We start from the raw sequence: 16,569 nt of genomic DNA, 5'->3' as shown, positions 1-16,569 counted from the left end.
CTGTTGAAGGTGATCCACATACTTTTCGCAAAACCTGTAAGATTTATCAAAAAACTTTAAATACAAATATTCATTGTATTTAAAGGAAGTTTTAGATTCTTGACTTTTGAATTATACAGGATATCCCATTTCTTCAGTATCGACATCAACTTTGGAATTTATAATTGAATACCCTATATTTTTTTGCGTTTTCGGATTTAGTGGTAAAAAGGTAACTTTCATAGGCCCAATCTTTTTGATTTCCGTACGCTTAGGAAATATTCAAGGTTATTTGAATTTTTTTTGAAAAATCATTATATTTGGAAAATTTCACAAGATAAAAATGAAGCTGGAAAGTATCATTTGCAAAATTCATTTTTAAACTCAAAACTTAGGTTTATTGAATTTTCGTTATTTTCGCGTCTACAATCATATTGGGTGTCTTTTTTTACTGTATGAGTTTCTAATTTTCAAATAAAAAAATCTCATTTTTTTGGGTCGGTTTCATGAAAGTTACCTATGTTTTTACCTCTAAATCAAAAAACGCAATAAAGTATAGGGTGTTCGATTAAAAATGTCGATATTAAAGAATTGGGACACCCTGTATAAACCAAAAGTCAATAATATAAAAATTCCTTTGAATACAAAGAACTTTTGTAATTGAAGTTTTTTGATAACTCTTACAGGTTTCGAGAAAATTTTATGGGTCACCTTATGTTTGACAACCTGTACTTAATTTGTTTCGGCCTTTATTAACAGAAGGTAGTGATTCAAAGATGAAATTTGAGGCACGTTTGTTAAACTCAAATGAATATTCATAAAAAATTTTGTAAAATATAGTTTATTATATATTGAAATTAAAAAAAAAAATGTTTTAACTATGTATCGCAAATATAACCAGTTATTTTGAATTAAAATTTGAATTACATAGTCCTTTCACACAGACATTTATTCTAAAAAAGCTGGCAATATGAATAGTCAACTTTTTCTTGTGTTATTTAAAAACCAGTCAGACTAGTTTTCACACTTGATTTTAATTTAGAAGTAACAAGTAAAAACAAGTTTAGACCTTGCTGCTACTGTTGAAAATCTCAATAAAATATTCATAGAAGCTGCATCACCCCGTATAACAATATCGTATTGTAGTTGAATTGAACTCCACTGCTGTGTCGACAGAGTAGCGCTTCATCCTCCGTCGCCTAGAAGCCCGCCGGCAACGCTGCATTTCAAAAACAAACGACAGTTCCTTCTCTCCGTTCGTTTCGTGACGAGAATCAATTCCATGCATGTGGTTTGCGGCATCTTGTAACTTGTAAACAAAAGCGTTTCGGAAATCTGCGAATAGTGTGTGCCCTTTGTTACCGGTAGAATGATATCTGATGCGAACGTACGAGCTTATATTTTAGTAAAAATTCGCTTATTTAATCAGTGATGTGTGTACTTATATCGATTTTTTGACATAACCTAAAAACTGGTGATTCACCCTTCTATTACTGGGTTAAATTACCCTTTACGACCCCTTCAGTGTTTTGTTTTTAATTTTAGAATACGTTCCCTGATCCGGATATTTAAATATCGAGTAGGCTGTGAAAACGTATCATATTTTTGATAATAAATGATTAGATTCATCAGTGTTAAATTTATGAAATGAAAACAATTTTGAAACGTGAAAAAACAAATAGTAACTGTAACATTCGGACGATTAGTGCGTAATTTAATGGTGATTTTTTTTATATCGTAATCGTAATAGGTAAGTTGCTTTATTTTTTTAAATGAGATATATTGAAATTATTGTATAACGACTTACGTGTAATAAGTTTATTAATGGTACATTTCGATAAATCTTTGCCAGTGAATCCAACTTATGTAAATTAAAAATAGAGATATTAGAGTTAGCCAAATAAATACGTACAAAGAAAAATTAGATCGCTGTTAATTGTTATGTATATACATCCCACATACAGAGTTAAATGTTAAACTATTTGTCAACGTATTAGCTTGATTGTTGATAAATGAATAATGATAAGGTGTAGAAGTCCTCGAATGTAGAAATTTTCAAGGTTCACCATTTTCACAATTTGTAAAAACTTACTTGTGTTTAGTGGTTCAAATTAAACTAAGGTTAAAGTATTTACCCAAGTGAATTTAAACTAAGGACGTATTTAATGAGTTTAAATTGGCAGTATTTATATTTTTCTATTATTTAAAATTTATTCAATAGTTACATTATGATATTATTTATTTTTTAGTTGTTACTACTTAATTTTTTAATTATTTGATCATTTCAGCTTATCTTGTTCTATATACTTATATAATTATATACTGTAATTATAGAGAATTTTTAGATAGAAGAAAAATATTTTGAAGGTACTCAAAAGTTTTCAATACATTTTTTTGGTACCAATTAAGATGGTACTTAAAGTCATTTGTGACAAGATTGTTATTTCATCTAGTTTACAAGATTTCATAATTCGGAAAATATTTTATTGGACTTTTGAAATAAAGTTGACGACTACGGTTAGATTAGAAACAATCCACAAATTTTGGTCTTATTAAATTTATCCTATTTTCATGTAAACATACTGTGGTGATTGCGCTGTTGCCATATTGTATTTAAATTTTCTATTACCTTTGTTCGCGGTAGATATCGTGAACAAGTTCTTTTACCAGATTCATGCGCAGTTTGAAATTGTACGTTCGCGATGCTAATAAAACATGTTCAGATTTCTAATCCCGAACGTGTTCTGAATAAGTCCAATATATCCTCAGAAATTGACGCTTGATTGAATTTTGAAATCCATGAATTTTATGTTTTTACAAGAAACTACACAGCTCATAATCAAGCTGTCAAAGATTTCGTTCCAATGAACGCATTAGTAGTTATATTAGCTAAGCATCAGATTGTTGCTCTATTACTTAAAACACAACATCTTACATCTTACTCTTTAATATTCAAAATAGCAAGAAAGTGTTGAACTATAGAAACCAAATGACAGCGTTAACTAGTGATTTTCATTTCGAAAGAGATACTGTGAATAAGTGGTTGATACACCGCTCTGATGAATTGCAAAATCATCGAAATCGGTCACAAAAAATTTTAAAATATTTCTAATAACATACGAATATGGTACATAATTTGAAATTTTTTAAATTGAAATGTGGGCTTTATAACGTCTCATATGAAAGGTATTTTATTCCTTAATGGTGTATTAGAAATCTATGTTTGTCTTAAAAGATGAGGTAAATCGGCAAAATTCTTGATATTGGACGCATGAAAATCCGAACATCAAAAAAAATTTTATACATGAAGATATTGGTATACCGTCAAAGTATTCAAAAAACCATATGGGTATCTTGTATTATGGAGCCTAAGTGATGCTTCCCGAGAATTTTAGAGCCTATATAAATAATTTTGTGACATATCGTTAGGAGAGTAAATACTCGTTTTTGTCTATAACGAAGTGAATGTAATTCAATATTCTTCGAGGCGTATAGCCAGGAAAGTAGTTATTTTTTTTCTATATTTCCAAATTATTGTTTATTATGAGGTATATTATTTACAATATATCAAACGCACTCTTAATTGTATTTAACATTTAACTATGATAGGATAGCAGGTTTAGAACTAGAGTTGGCGGTAGTAGATGAATGTATACTTCTACGCATCAATTAGCAGGGTTAATTGTGGTTGTCTTGAATTCGAATTACGACTCTTGGAATAAGAAGGTATTTGTCTGTCCTTACGGGGCCCAAGTATGTACAAACTGATCGAAAAATTATATTTTTCATACTGTTATTGACCTATCATAACATTTTCAAGCTGTTGATTTATCAATAGCATATTAACAATTTTCAGTCATGAACAAACAACATTTGTCAACTGGTAATAAAAATGATGATAGTGCTTTGGTTTGCGAGTGTAATTGGAAATGGAAAAGTACATATTTTTTTAAGGATGCGAAATTTTATATAAAATTAAAATCAAAGTCGTTAGACGGCCAAAAATGACAAAAAACTTTTTTATCTTATAACTTAAATATGATATATTCCAATGATTTCATCGAATTCGTCAATCTTATCTACAGCGTCGATTTGAATGATGATGGATTGATATTAGTTAGTGACATAGCTTATAAATAGGAGGTATTCTAAATGAACCTAATCGTTAAATATTTGTTTAAAAAGTATTTGAACTATCTTAAGGCAGTCAGTATCAGCTGCTACCAAACTATAAACTTTTCAAACGATGTTACTAAAGATACAGAGAATTCTACCTCAATAGATAAGGGTTCAGAAATAATTGACTAAATCAGTTCTTATGTACATGATATTACATTAGTAAATTCTTTATGTCGTTTGAGCTAAACATTCTTGGTGAATGCTAGTAAAATACTCTAGAAAAATTTCCGCATATTTACTGCTACAACTCGTAATGATTTTCATCCACTGGGATAAGGTCACGCCAACTTGGGACGGGGATATTTCAGGTAAACGAAAAGGTAGTCCGAGTACATAATATAAATACTGACGGATTTATTGAGAATATTACCTGGAATTTTGCGCCTAATCCAGTTTGAAAAATTGGGAAATCCAAAAATTGAGGTCTAGAATTTCTAAATCCTTTAGGTCAGGTTAGATTACATAACCTAAATTCACAATTTCATAAATAGTAGATATCTTTTAATAACTGACCGAGAAGAATAATTTTTATTGGACAGTGATTCAATTAATGACATAATTACATTTGGATCTGAAATAAATTTAAATTGTTTAAAAAACTCAGGAACATTTTACTTTCAAATACTGTCCAAACTACTTTTTGTTATGTGTTTCGAATGTAAAATATTTTTTATTGAAATACACTGTAAATATATATTTAATTTTTGTTTTTCATTTCATAATTATAATCCCAAGCTGCATAATCACGAGTTGTCTAATCTTCATGACAACTACGATCACGAGTTGGCACATTGTAACAGAAGTTAAAATTTTATGTCAGGTATTAAAATCATGAGTTGGCGCACGCCCATTCAAACATGCACTAAAATTTCAGCCACTTTGGACGCTTAGTTTATCTTTAACAATGGTAGTCGTTATGAAGATGTTTCTGAAAATAGTAAAAATAATAATAAATAATAAATAAAAGATAATACGGCTACGCAAATAAATAAGGAACTGCACTATCATTTACAAGCGTTTACAATTTTTCAGAAAACGAATGCAAACGTTGCGGTACCAGCTTGTCTGACGACGAGCGGTCGAGACGACCAAAAACCACGACAATCAGCGATCTCATCGGAAAAATCCACTAAATGTTACTGGATAATCATCGGATTAAGATTAAAGAGATATAACAGGCTATCGGTATATCAAAAGAACGCATTTGCCATATACTGACTGAAAAATTACGCTTAAGTACGATTTGCGCGTTGTGTGCCGCGCTTGCTCATATTAGATCAAAAGCGCAACATTTCCAAGCCCTTTTGTCGCTGTGTAAGAAGAAAAAACGGATTTTTTGCTTGGTGGTGTAAAGGAAGAAATTGCAAGATAGTGACCGTATTCGAGAAAAAGAATGTGCTTTGACAATTATTATTGCAAATGTTATAGTATCGATAGATTGAGTGTATAGACATAGGCGACTATGTTGAAAAATAAACATGATAATAGAAAAATAAGTCTTTTGTTACGTCGAAACTTTTAGATAACCCTCGTAAAACTGTAACAATATTTAGTATTCAATAATCATTCTCACTTAAAATTAAATATTTCGCTTAACACCAAACAAAAAATCGCAAAAAAGTCACTCAACAACTTAACATATTGCGCGTTATTATGATGAAGAGTAAAGCAGTTGAGCAATTTTACAGGCCTCTTTCTTTAGTCGCAAAAGATTCCGTACCCCTATTTAAATTAACAAGTTTGTCCACTTCTACATCTGTTTTACAATCGAAGAATCCTGATTAGGGTGACCAAATTATTACCATGTAAAACAGGACAATAAATAATATACACTATCGGGGCTTTAGTCTACGCTAAGGGTATGGAATAGGGCCTACAGGTTCCTATAGTCTATATCGGAAATGTATAGAGCAATAAAATGGGGAATTCTGTCCAGTTCGGCTCAATTTCGGTGTCGGCCATAGGTATAGAGGTCTGGAAATATTGTGTAGGGATTACTTAAGTAGTAGATTTTACAGTTACGTTTTGCGTTTAACAGGTACCGTTTAATCTTCTTTTAGTGCGTCTGCCTAATTCCAACCCTATTTCAGATTCGGCTTAACCATGCGCCGTAAGGGCAATGGTGGATTACCCAAATTTTTTAGACCTTTATAAGTATATTTGCTTAGTCTAACGCTTCAGTATTTGCTGTTAAGCCGTAAATAGTGTTCACAGTATTATAAGATTAGTAATAAAATGGCGTCATTTACTCCAAAAAGATGTTTCAATTATTCTCCACTATCAGTGAATGAAAAACTTATTATTTTAAATGTAGACGAATGCATAAAATACGGTTACCCGAAATTTACTGTACAAGAAACTGTCGATCGATGTTCCCGAATGACTGGAGTTGGAAAGTCCACCGCTTTTAAATTATTGCGGAGAGAAAGATAGCAGATCAAGTGGAACCTCCTAAGAAAAGTCCAGGCAGACCAGTAAAAGTCTTTGATAAAGACACCAAAAGTGTAATTCGAAGAAAAGTTCACACTTTTTATTTTAAAAAAGAAATACCCACCCTAGATAAGATTTTAATAGAACTTTTCCAGGATGACAGTATTCCGTTGATACTAAAAAACTTGTATGGACCACTTTAAGAAATATAGATTTTGCCTGGGAATAGCATAACTGTAAAGCATTTTTACTGGAAAGCGATGAAATTGTTTGCTGGGGACGAAAATAATTAAGAAGTATAAAATGGTACAGTACAGAGCAGAAGAAAATCTTTTATCTTGATGAAACGTGGATTAATGTAGTTTGTACAATACCAAAGATGTAGCAAGACAAAAATATAACAAATGCTCGCCAAGCTTTCATGGAAGGCCTTCAACGGGTATTAAGGTGCCTTCAGGTAGAGGGAAAAGACTAATAATCGTCCATATTAGAAGCGTGAGGTATTTTAAGAAATACATCACAAAGTGTTCTAGGATTCAAATCTAGAAATAAAAAACAAAAATGGATGAAATTTTGCTGTTAATAGATGAGCGTAGAAAACTAAAAAAGGACATAAATAAGTACAGAAACTTACAGAGACTCAAGAGACTCATAAGATCAAAAATTAGAGTTGTAAAAAATGAATGGCTTAAGAACGAGTGCAACGAAATAGAACAACTGCAACGAAGACACTATGATTTCAACCTACATAAAAGATTAAAGGAAGCCGCTGGTATATTTAAAAAACGAAATCTAGGTATAATAACCAACCAGGACAACCAGATAGTTATGGAAGATCATAAGAAATACAGGATATGGGAAGACTATGTAGAAAAACGTTTTGACGACTATAGACCAGACCAAACCAGAGAACTCGATGCAGAAGAATGTCTAACTGGACCTTCTATTACCAAAGAAGGGGTAGAAAAGGCTGTACTAGTCGCTAAAAACAATAAAGCAGCTGGTCCAGATGAAATACCATCAGAAAGACTGAAACTACTGGACGAAAGGGGCATTAGAGTGCTTCACAAGCTGTTCAACAAGATATATGATACTGGTCATTACCCTGAACAGTGGCTTTCTTCAGTTTTTATTCCTATTCCAAAAAAATCGAACGCAAGAAAGTGTGAAGATCATAGGCTAATTAGCCTTATGAGCCACTCCCCAAAAATATTCCTAAGAATAATACATCAGAGATTATATAGAAAATGTGATAATAATATAAGCGACTCGCAATTTGGATTTAGACAGGGGTTAGGTACAAGAGAGGCAATAGTCGCAACACAGGTCCTTGTACAGAACTGCTATGACCAAAGAAAAAATGTTTGTCTATGCTTCAAAGACTACGAAAAAGCTTTCGACGAAGTTCAACATCATAAACTTATGCAGCTCCTTAAAAAATTGGATTTGGACGAAAAGGACATTCGTTGTATCGAAAATCTGTACTGGCACCAAAAAGCGCAAGTCAAAGTAAATCATGGTCTAACTGAGCAAGTTCGGATTCGCAGAGGAGTACGTCAAGTATATTGTCGCCGCTCCTGTTTAATATATACTCTGAAGCCATCTTTCGAGAGTCACTTGAAGATAGAGACATTGGGATCAAAGGGAGTCAATGGGTCAACAACATACGTTACGCCGATGATTACAGATAATATAGATGACCTATAACAACTAATTAATATAGTAGGCGGACAAAGCCAAAAAATGGGATTAAACATCAACATCAAATAAACTAAATTCATGATTATCACTAGGGAAGCGAATACGTTTAGAAAATCTAAAGTAACATATAATGGAAAACCTATAGAACGGGTAGAAAAATTTAAATATCTAGGAACATGGCCCTATGAAGAGTGGTCGTCGGACGGTGAAATAAAATGCCGAATTGAACAAGCTCGAAGTACATTCATAAAATTTAAAAATTTATTTACATGTACCGAATTTGATCTTGATCTTAGACTGAGACTTGTGCGGTGCTACGTTTGGTCAGTGCTTCTTTACGGGATGGAGGGTTTGGACCCTTAAGGTAAAAAACATCAAGAAATTAGAAGCATTCGAAATGTGGGTATATCGTAGTCCATGGTATCCTAAAGATACGCCAAAGTGAGGAATGAGGATATTCTCAGGCGTATCAATAAAGACCGTGAAGAAACAAAAGATTGCATATCTTGGCCATATAATGCGAGGCCATAAATATCAATTCCGTCAGCTGATAGTCGAGGGCAAGATTGAAGGTAAGAGAGGATTGGGACGGAAGAGGATGTCATGGTTGCGGAACGTGAGGCAGTGGACGGGTATAAAAGATATTCAGACATTGATCCATACCACTAGAGATAAAGAAGCCATGAAAAATGTGGTCGCGAACATCCATTAATGGATAAACATTGAATGAAGAAGAATTGGAAGCGAAGAGGGATTTTTAAAAGAAGATTTGCTAACCTTTCATTCGTGCCATACGGGATATTACCACGAGAACATGGATTCGGATGTTTTGGAAGACTATTTTGGTAAAATGATAAAATATCATCCGGCTGATTCAGTAGTAGTTATGGATAACGCAAGTTATCATTCTTGACGCATAGAGAAAACTCCAACTTCATCTTTGAGAAAACAAGAAATAGTTTAATATTAGTGTGTTGAAAATATTATAAAATACAAAAAAAATCAAGTGTCAAATTTCTTTTCAAGCGTAATAAAACATACGATTTTCGAGCTTTTCACGAAATTAATAATAAAATGTTCAAGCTCGTATCATTAAAGTTATTTCTCAAGTATAAATACACAACTGGTAACAGAATTAAACAACATACAATATATTTTCAAGACTTGTCACTGTGCCGATGTTATCAATATATTTACTGACCCCAACGGCTGCTAGAACTTCGTTTTATATATTATCATTATATTCTACAGTCTTCGATTCCTGGAAATCTCTAGGTTACCGTAAACAAACGAAAAGGTTTTCTTAAAAATTATAAAAGTAGGTCACAAAAAGATCCACTAAATTTTAATCTCGCCAACATATTGGAACCGGATGGTTTACGTCCGTGGACGAGTTTGTCACATCAATAATATCTTTTTCTCTTTTATGTGATCATAAAAGTGACAACAATCTATTTTGAAGTTATATACTACTTAAAAAAAACTTCAGTATTGTTTCGGGTGTGAAATGATAGACCCAAGTTTCATCCATGGTTATGAAACGGTACAAAAATTCGGCTTTATTTCTGTGAAATACTCGTCCAAATGTCCAAATTTTTAATTAATAAGCATGTTCCGCATTTTTTCAAATACCTAATAAGTTTGCTAGCTCGCGCACTTTCAGTCGACGATCATCCAGTACCGTTTTGTAGATTTTCTTCAACATTTCTGGAGTCGTCACCTCTTTTGGTCGACCACTGCGATGCTGGTCTTTGCACATCGTACGACCTCGTTTAAACTGTGCTACCCAATATTTTACTGTTGATAATGAAGGATCAGTCTCACCCAGAGTAGAATCTAGTTCAGCTTTTATATTGGTTGGGCTAAGGCGTTTGAAATAAAAGTATTGTATCACATAACGATGACCAATGTTTGCAAATTCACTGAAAACTTTAGAAATTCTCGCATGACTATGTATAAAATCTATTCACTTAGTCATAGTACTTCTCATGACATTGAATTAAATTGAAGTGCAATAAGGGGTTACGACCTATAAAACGCACCCTTTTTAAACATACCCCACCCTTATATTTTATTTATATTTACATGCGTGACGTAATGAAACGAACGTAATATTTATTTTTACTTTCAGGGAAAATATGCTCTGAATAATGGATTTTGATAAGGACCCAACCTTACAGGAGTGGACTAGAGAACAACCATTAGCAGTCCTAGCCTTAGATAGCGCCGATAGAGCGGTTTTACGTATAGCAGGTTGGTTAAATAATAAGTTTTAAAAATTATTTTATTATTTAAACCGTGCATACATGCTTTACAACTTGAATTTTTCATTCAATCCTCTTCATATGAAAATTTTTTAAATAAGAGTTATTGTCTCGTCATCAGAAATGTTGGAAATAGTTCGGAATCACAATAAAAAGACGCTAATTTTAACTAGATTTATGAATTACAAAAAAACAACAGTTCCTTTTAATTATACTGTTCCCAATTTGAATATAAATGAAAATTGAATGAATAAAACCTGACAACAATTTTTTTTGACTTTTTATTCATGCCTCGGTCGAAAGTACGTACTACATGGGCCGAACCTTCAACTTCCAGCCTTTATAGCATACTATTTTCTTATCGAACGTCTTTGCCCTCTTTAACCAGATCTCCAACCCTAAAAGCCGCGCCCAAAACGAAACCTTTGGCTTAAATCATAAGTCCACTTCAAAAACCTGAACTAGAAGTCAACTAACCCATTTCTCAATAAATGGATTCCACAACATAGAAAACGCTAAACTAACTTGTTTAAGGGTTTATCCCAAATGTTTAATACAAAAATAAACCAGGAAAAATGTTATATAATCTAAAGTTTGTTTATTTATAGTATTATGTGCATAGTGAACAAGTATATACACATAAATTGATTAATTTAGCTACGTGTACATAAAAGAACAAAAATATATATTTACGTATATGCAAAAAAAGTTTATCTTAACGAAGCTTTATCAAAATTAATGCTGTGTCATAAAGAATGTCTCAATACTTGTCAAATTCAATGTCGACTTCCTTCTCATAGCAGTTACGTCTCCAATTCTCTTCAGTTGGAATATCTGCGAGTTGTCTAACTCTTCTTGACGTTCCAAACACCGAATCGACAAAGTTTGGAATGATTCACCATGAGATGGTCCCAACTCATCTTCTGGTTTCTCATTTGCATCATGGTCCTCTGCAAGGTCTTCATCACGTAGTAATTTTTCAACAACTTCATCGTCTGTCAGTATGGATGGTTTATTCCACGACTTATACAAGGTGCAGCTTTAACTCCATTCCATGCTTCGATCAACATATATTATATCTGCAGCCTTTTTGTTTTTAGAAATATAGTTTCTTCGTCATTTGTATCATCTAAAAGTAGACGACGCGATGCCTGAGCTGTTTTCGGTTCAGTTTTTAATCCGGTTCCGATAATCGACGTATATCATTTCTCTCTAAATTGATTTAAATTTAATTTACAAATGCCCAATTTATTTATTTTATTACAAAAACTCATTTGTTGTTAAAAATAACGTCGTAATTTGCTGGTACTTGAAATTGTGATAACATCTCCTAAAACTGGAACAATCAGATAGTGCGACTGTAATTTCATACATACGTAACACTACATTATTATGTTATAAAGTGATACTCATGTTAACCATGAACTTTGAGTACGGAATTTGAAACATTTTAGTTTAAAGGTTGATAACATAAAATGCAAACCTGTATTATACTGCCAAACCGTCTACATAATATATTATACTTGATATTAAACAACTTGTTGTCAACTTTACATTTATATGTAGGAATTATGCATATCCAAATTTAAGTAAGGTATAGTCTTTCTAAAGACAATGTTAATATTTGAGATTTTGGGAAAATTTGGGAATGTATAAAATTAATTAAAACTTATATTTAAGTACATTTTCTAAATTATACATTCGAACGATAAGAATTTTCAATGGATGATTACGTAAGTCCAAGTAGTGTGTTTGGCAAAATTAATAATTCTACACAACTATATGAAGGCCAGGGGCGGCTTATGCCCAGTGGTTAAGAATCCGTAACTTTTACAAGGATAATCTAAAGATAGCAACAACGAATTTTTCAATCGATGTGACAAAAAATGTACTTTGTTTAAATCTATAAAATTTATGGTTTAGGAGCTATGTAGATTTTTAGATCGTTGTACATACCAAGGAAACCCTCCGCCATAAAGATACATCATAAACTGTAATTATTTATTATCGAAGATCATATTACTGGCAAATAATCTACTACTTAATATTCATTTAAAAATTGTAAGCGACTTAATTTACTGTCAGTTTAGTATCAATCTTTTCAAAACCTGTCATAAATAATTATCTCATCATATTTAAAATTTCAATATGGCAGAATTTACCAATGGTTTGGCTTCTGGTAACTCGTCAGGAGCCAGAAGGTTCTATACTGAACGCCTTCCGCAGAATTATACCCGACTTCATAGAACTTTTGTTAAGGGATTATCGCAGCTAACGGAAAACAGGTTTTTCTACATAAATTAAGTAAACTAGTTTTCATTAGTTGCAATTGAAGCTGATTCCACAACTAGTCTACGCAAAATATCACCACAATTAAAGTGTCAACGACAACTATTCATAGGATTCTCCAAGAGCAACTTCTTTATCCCTTTCACATCCAAAAACGCATGTCATGGAAGTAGAGGTTTCTATATAAACTATGAGTTGATAATACATTTGTTGGAAACGTATTGTTTATTTATAAAGCTTGGTTCACACGAGACGGTTTCATTAATTCCCATAATTTACATGTATGAGCAGCTGAAAATCCTCACAAAGAATCCAAATCGATTCTGTGTTAATGTGTGGGCAGGGTTAAGTAGGTCCATATTCTTTTGATAATAACCTTAATACTATAACGTAGACTTTCAAAGAAATATCCTCCGTAGTCGCCGGATGTGTGCAGAAGGTGCCTATTTCTAACATTTTCTATAGTTTTTTTTTGTTTTTATTAGAAGTTGTACGCTGACGAAACTAAATTTTTCTAAATTTCATTTGTTTCCTTATGTCGTATGTCACAGCATTATTTTCACGTCATCTACTCACTCCCGAATTTTTTGCAAGAAGTTCCGAACACCCTGTATAATATCTCATATAAGTTTGGTAGAAAATTATATATTTTTTTCATTGGTTACATATTCACAGCTACCAAAAACATGCGTGTTTTGAAGTTTCTATGATAAAATTAACTCGATAAACGTAATGACACATTCACAAGAATCATAATTTAAATGTTTCAATATCAACCACGTGGTTCGTACATTTCACCTTATCATAACGAAAATTCTTGTACGTACGATTGACAATGTCAGATTTGACATATTCGCATCGTCACACATACAACGCTCAGTGCATTTGAATTGAACTATGACTCAAATAACGTGTGTGGGAGGCCTTACACTTTTCAAAACCCAGTCGACTTGATGCTCGCGTAAAGCGTATTTATTTTTCGATTAAAGAATAGAAACGTTTCTAAGGTAAAGAAAGTGAATTCTTTATAAGTAACATGATAATTCAGGTTTAGTTCGTGGTATTATGAAACTTGAATTTTTTATTGTAATTAATATGGACACGTGTTGTGCATGTGATGTTTCTATAATTATTATGTATTATTTTCATCGTAAGATTGCGTGTATATTTTATCCAAGGAGAACAGACTATAAAAATGAAAAAATATAATTTGAATCATTTTTTACTAATTACTTAGCATAAAATGAATAATTTACTTGAAATTTGATATCTATTATTAAGTTGTTTTGTTTATTAGCTAGGCAAGTTGATTAATTTTTACTTTATTTCATTATTAACAGAAAAAATTTGAAATTCAACTATCAAATATTTTTATAAATATTCCTCAAAATATTCCTATCATTATTTTAGATTATTAAACAAAATATAACTTCATTTTATCGTAAAGTCACTATACTGTAGTTCAGTATTCCGCAAACATTTTGTGTTAAAGGTACACCTGGGTCATCTGATACGACAGATTCGCGTCCTTGGTCCCCTTCATTCTGCACATCATTACGGCCATCTTTAAACTTTTACTCATGAAGTTTTACCCATACATGCGACTCATTCTTCGATAAATTTCTGCAGCCTGTAGAAAATGAATCACACTTCGCAATTCACACTTGGCGAGAGCATCAATAATGGCGGACATGGCTGTAGCAAAACGCCGACTGTCGCCTGAATATCTACACAAAGCGATCGAAGGTTGAAGCAAAAACGGCCCTAATATATTTTTGAAAATAGCATATAATATATAAGTTTCTTCTTCAACAAATGTACTGTGAACTAGTGTACTAATATAATCTAGCTTAACCTTCGTATTATCTGCTAAATTTTTTACTTGTTTAGAAATAGAAATAGAATCCTGCTGATTTGAACATCCTTACATATAAATAAATTCTTGTCTCGTAATGAAAAATAACCAAATTTAGCGCGACTGTTGTATATAAGGTCAAGAACATTAATATCATTGAAGTAACTCGACGCCAATATATCAGATTTATTGTCTCGACCGTTGGCGTCACTTGTCCTGAAATCGATTGCTGAAGTTAATAACTTTAATAGTTAACAAGCAATAAGATCCAGCTAAGTATTTATCTGATTTCTGAATATTAAACCGCTTCGTTAAAAATTTATTGAAAAAATATGTCTAGTAAATAATAACTTGGTTGTACTGTTTTAATTAACTGTTAATTTGCTTCAGTGATCTCGAAATAATTTTTGCATAGAAAAAAATCACACACAGATTACTCATAATGAAGAAGTGTATTTTAAGAGAAGAATATTAGTTAATAATTCTTATGAATCGATACAATCAATTTTTTACGGAATTACCTTTTATTATTGAAACAAAAAATTCGTTTTTCGGGTATAAGCAACAAATAATTTGGAATTTTTGGAACCATTTACCTCTGAAGAAGGTGACTCGGTTGTAGAAACAGTGTGATTCTTAGTGTTGGTGTAGTGATAGTGTAAACAGTGTGTTCAGTAACGAACTGCATGCCTAAACTCTCCCAATATTATCATCATTCCCTTAACTCCCCACAAACAAAATTGGTTGTATATTGTTTCCTCATTTAAATTAACATATCTAATTTCCTGAATTTCTCTACTCCCGCTATGACATGTCTTTTAGAGTTTTCTAATTGACTTCTGAATTTTTTCATATAGAGACACATATTAGTTTTTAATATTTTGACACATACTTTGTGCTGTCAATGAGCTCTAGGTCTCATATAGTAAATAGAATCAATTCGCAAAAATTATTTGAATGCATATGTGACAAGTATCGACAAGTTCTACACTGCTTTGCGTTCCAAAGCTACTGTACACGAATGAGGCATCACAGAAATTCAACGCCCACTATACTGCCATGATTTGTTCTCGTGCAACTTTTTTGTTAGCAAAGTTGAAGGCCAAGTAAAGGGATAAAAGATTTAACTTTAACTAACATATAATAAATTGTGACGCCGAAGTCAATAGTGGCTATCAAATAACGATCAAATGCCAAAAATAGTTTGCATGAGCAAGTCAAAAGTAACAACGATACTTATCTGCTTCTTTGACAGCAGTGGTGTGGCCCATAAGGAGTTTGGTCCACGACACACCGTAAATCAAGTATTCTATCGTGAAGTACTTGATGGAATTGTAAAGAGGGCTAACAAAGCACCATATCATTGTGCGTTGATTGCGACGAAGTTTTTAACTTCCAGAATGAATCTAGTACAACAACAACTATCTGCCTGTGACTTCTTTCTCTTTACTAAAATCAAGGATGTCGTAAAATAATCAAATTTTGAAACGGTTGGAGGAGATCTAAACGACTGTTCTAAGGATAGGTTCCGAGATTCCAGTCAAACATTTCCAAAATGCTACAATTCATTCATTAATATCGTTAATGCAGAAGAAAATTACTTTGAATCTAGACTATAATAATTTACAATCGGTATACATACTACCGATAAAGAGTTTGTCCTTTCTAAGAAGTGCTACTCAAATGTACTACTTGATTTGTAAATATTATTACCGATAGAGATTGCGTACTTTACGTTATTTTACATTTTATTTGAAATTATCTATGAGGGAACAAACCAGATGTCGAACCTTGTTCGATCTCAAAAATGCTCTTTAAATAATGCAGGACTTTATGGAGCTCATTTAAAGTAAAAGAAACTAAGGTTCACAC

The 16,569-nt window shown here is 32.3% G+C and overlaps 1 protein-coding gene across 3 annotated transcripts in view; it reads left to right on the top strand.

Moving 5' to 3' along the window:
• The first annotated feature begins 1,166 nt into the window (after positions 1–1,166).
• LOC130446725 (microtubule-actin cross-linking factor 1) overlaps positions 1,167–16,569 on the top strand; it is a 300,505-nt gene continuing 285,102 nt past the window's right edge. The window contains exons 1-3 of one of the 3 annotated variants that reach the window (XM_056783167.1): positions 1,202–1,412; positions 1,525–1,729; positions 10,421–10,542. In XM_056783167.1, coding sequence (XP_056639145.1) covers positions 10,440–10,542 — 103 coding nt within the window. In that variant the 5' untranslated portion in view covers positions 1,202–1,412; positions 1,525–1,729; positions 10,421–10,439. Of the gene's footprint in view, positions 1,730–10,420; positions 10,543–16,569 lie in introns of all 3 variants that reach the window. The other 2 variants (XM_056783211.1, XM_056783158.1) reach the window with 2 other exon arrangements.

Source organism: Diorhabda sublineata, chromosome 1 (assembly GCF_026230105.1).
Source record: "Diorhabda sublineata isolate icDioSubl1.1 chromosome 1, icDioSubl1.1, whole genome shotgun sequence".
NCBI classification, from domain to species: domain Eukaryota; kingdom Metazoa; phylum Arthropoda; class Insecta; order Coleoptera; family Chrysomelidae; genus Diorhabda; species Diorhabda sublineata.
The sequence above is the reverse complement of the archived record's forward strand: the minus strand, read 5'-3'. Positions and strand labels throughout refer to the sequence as shown.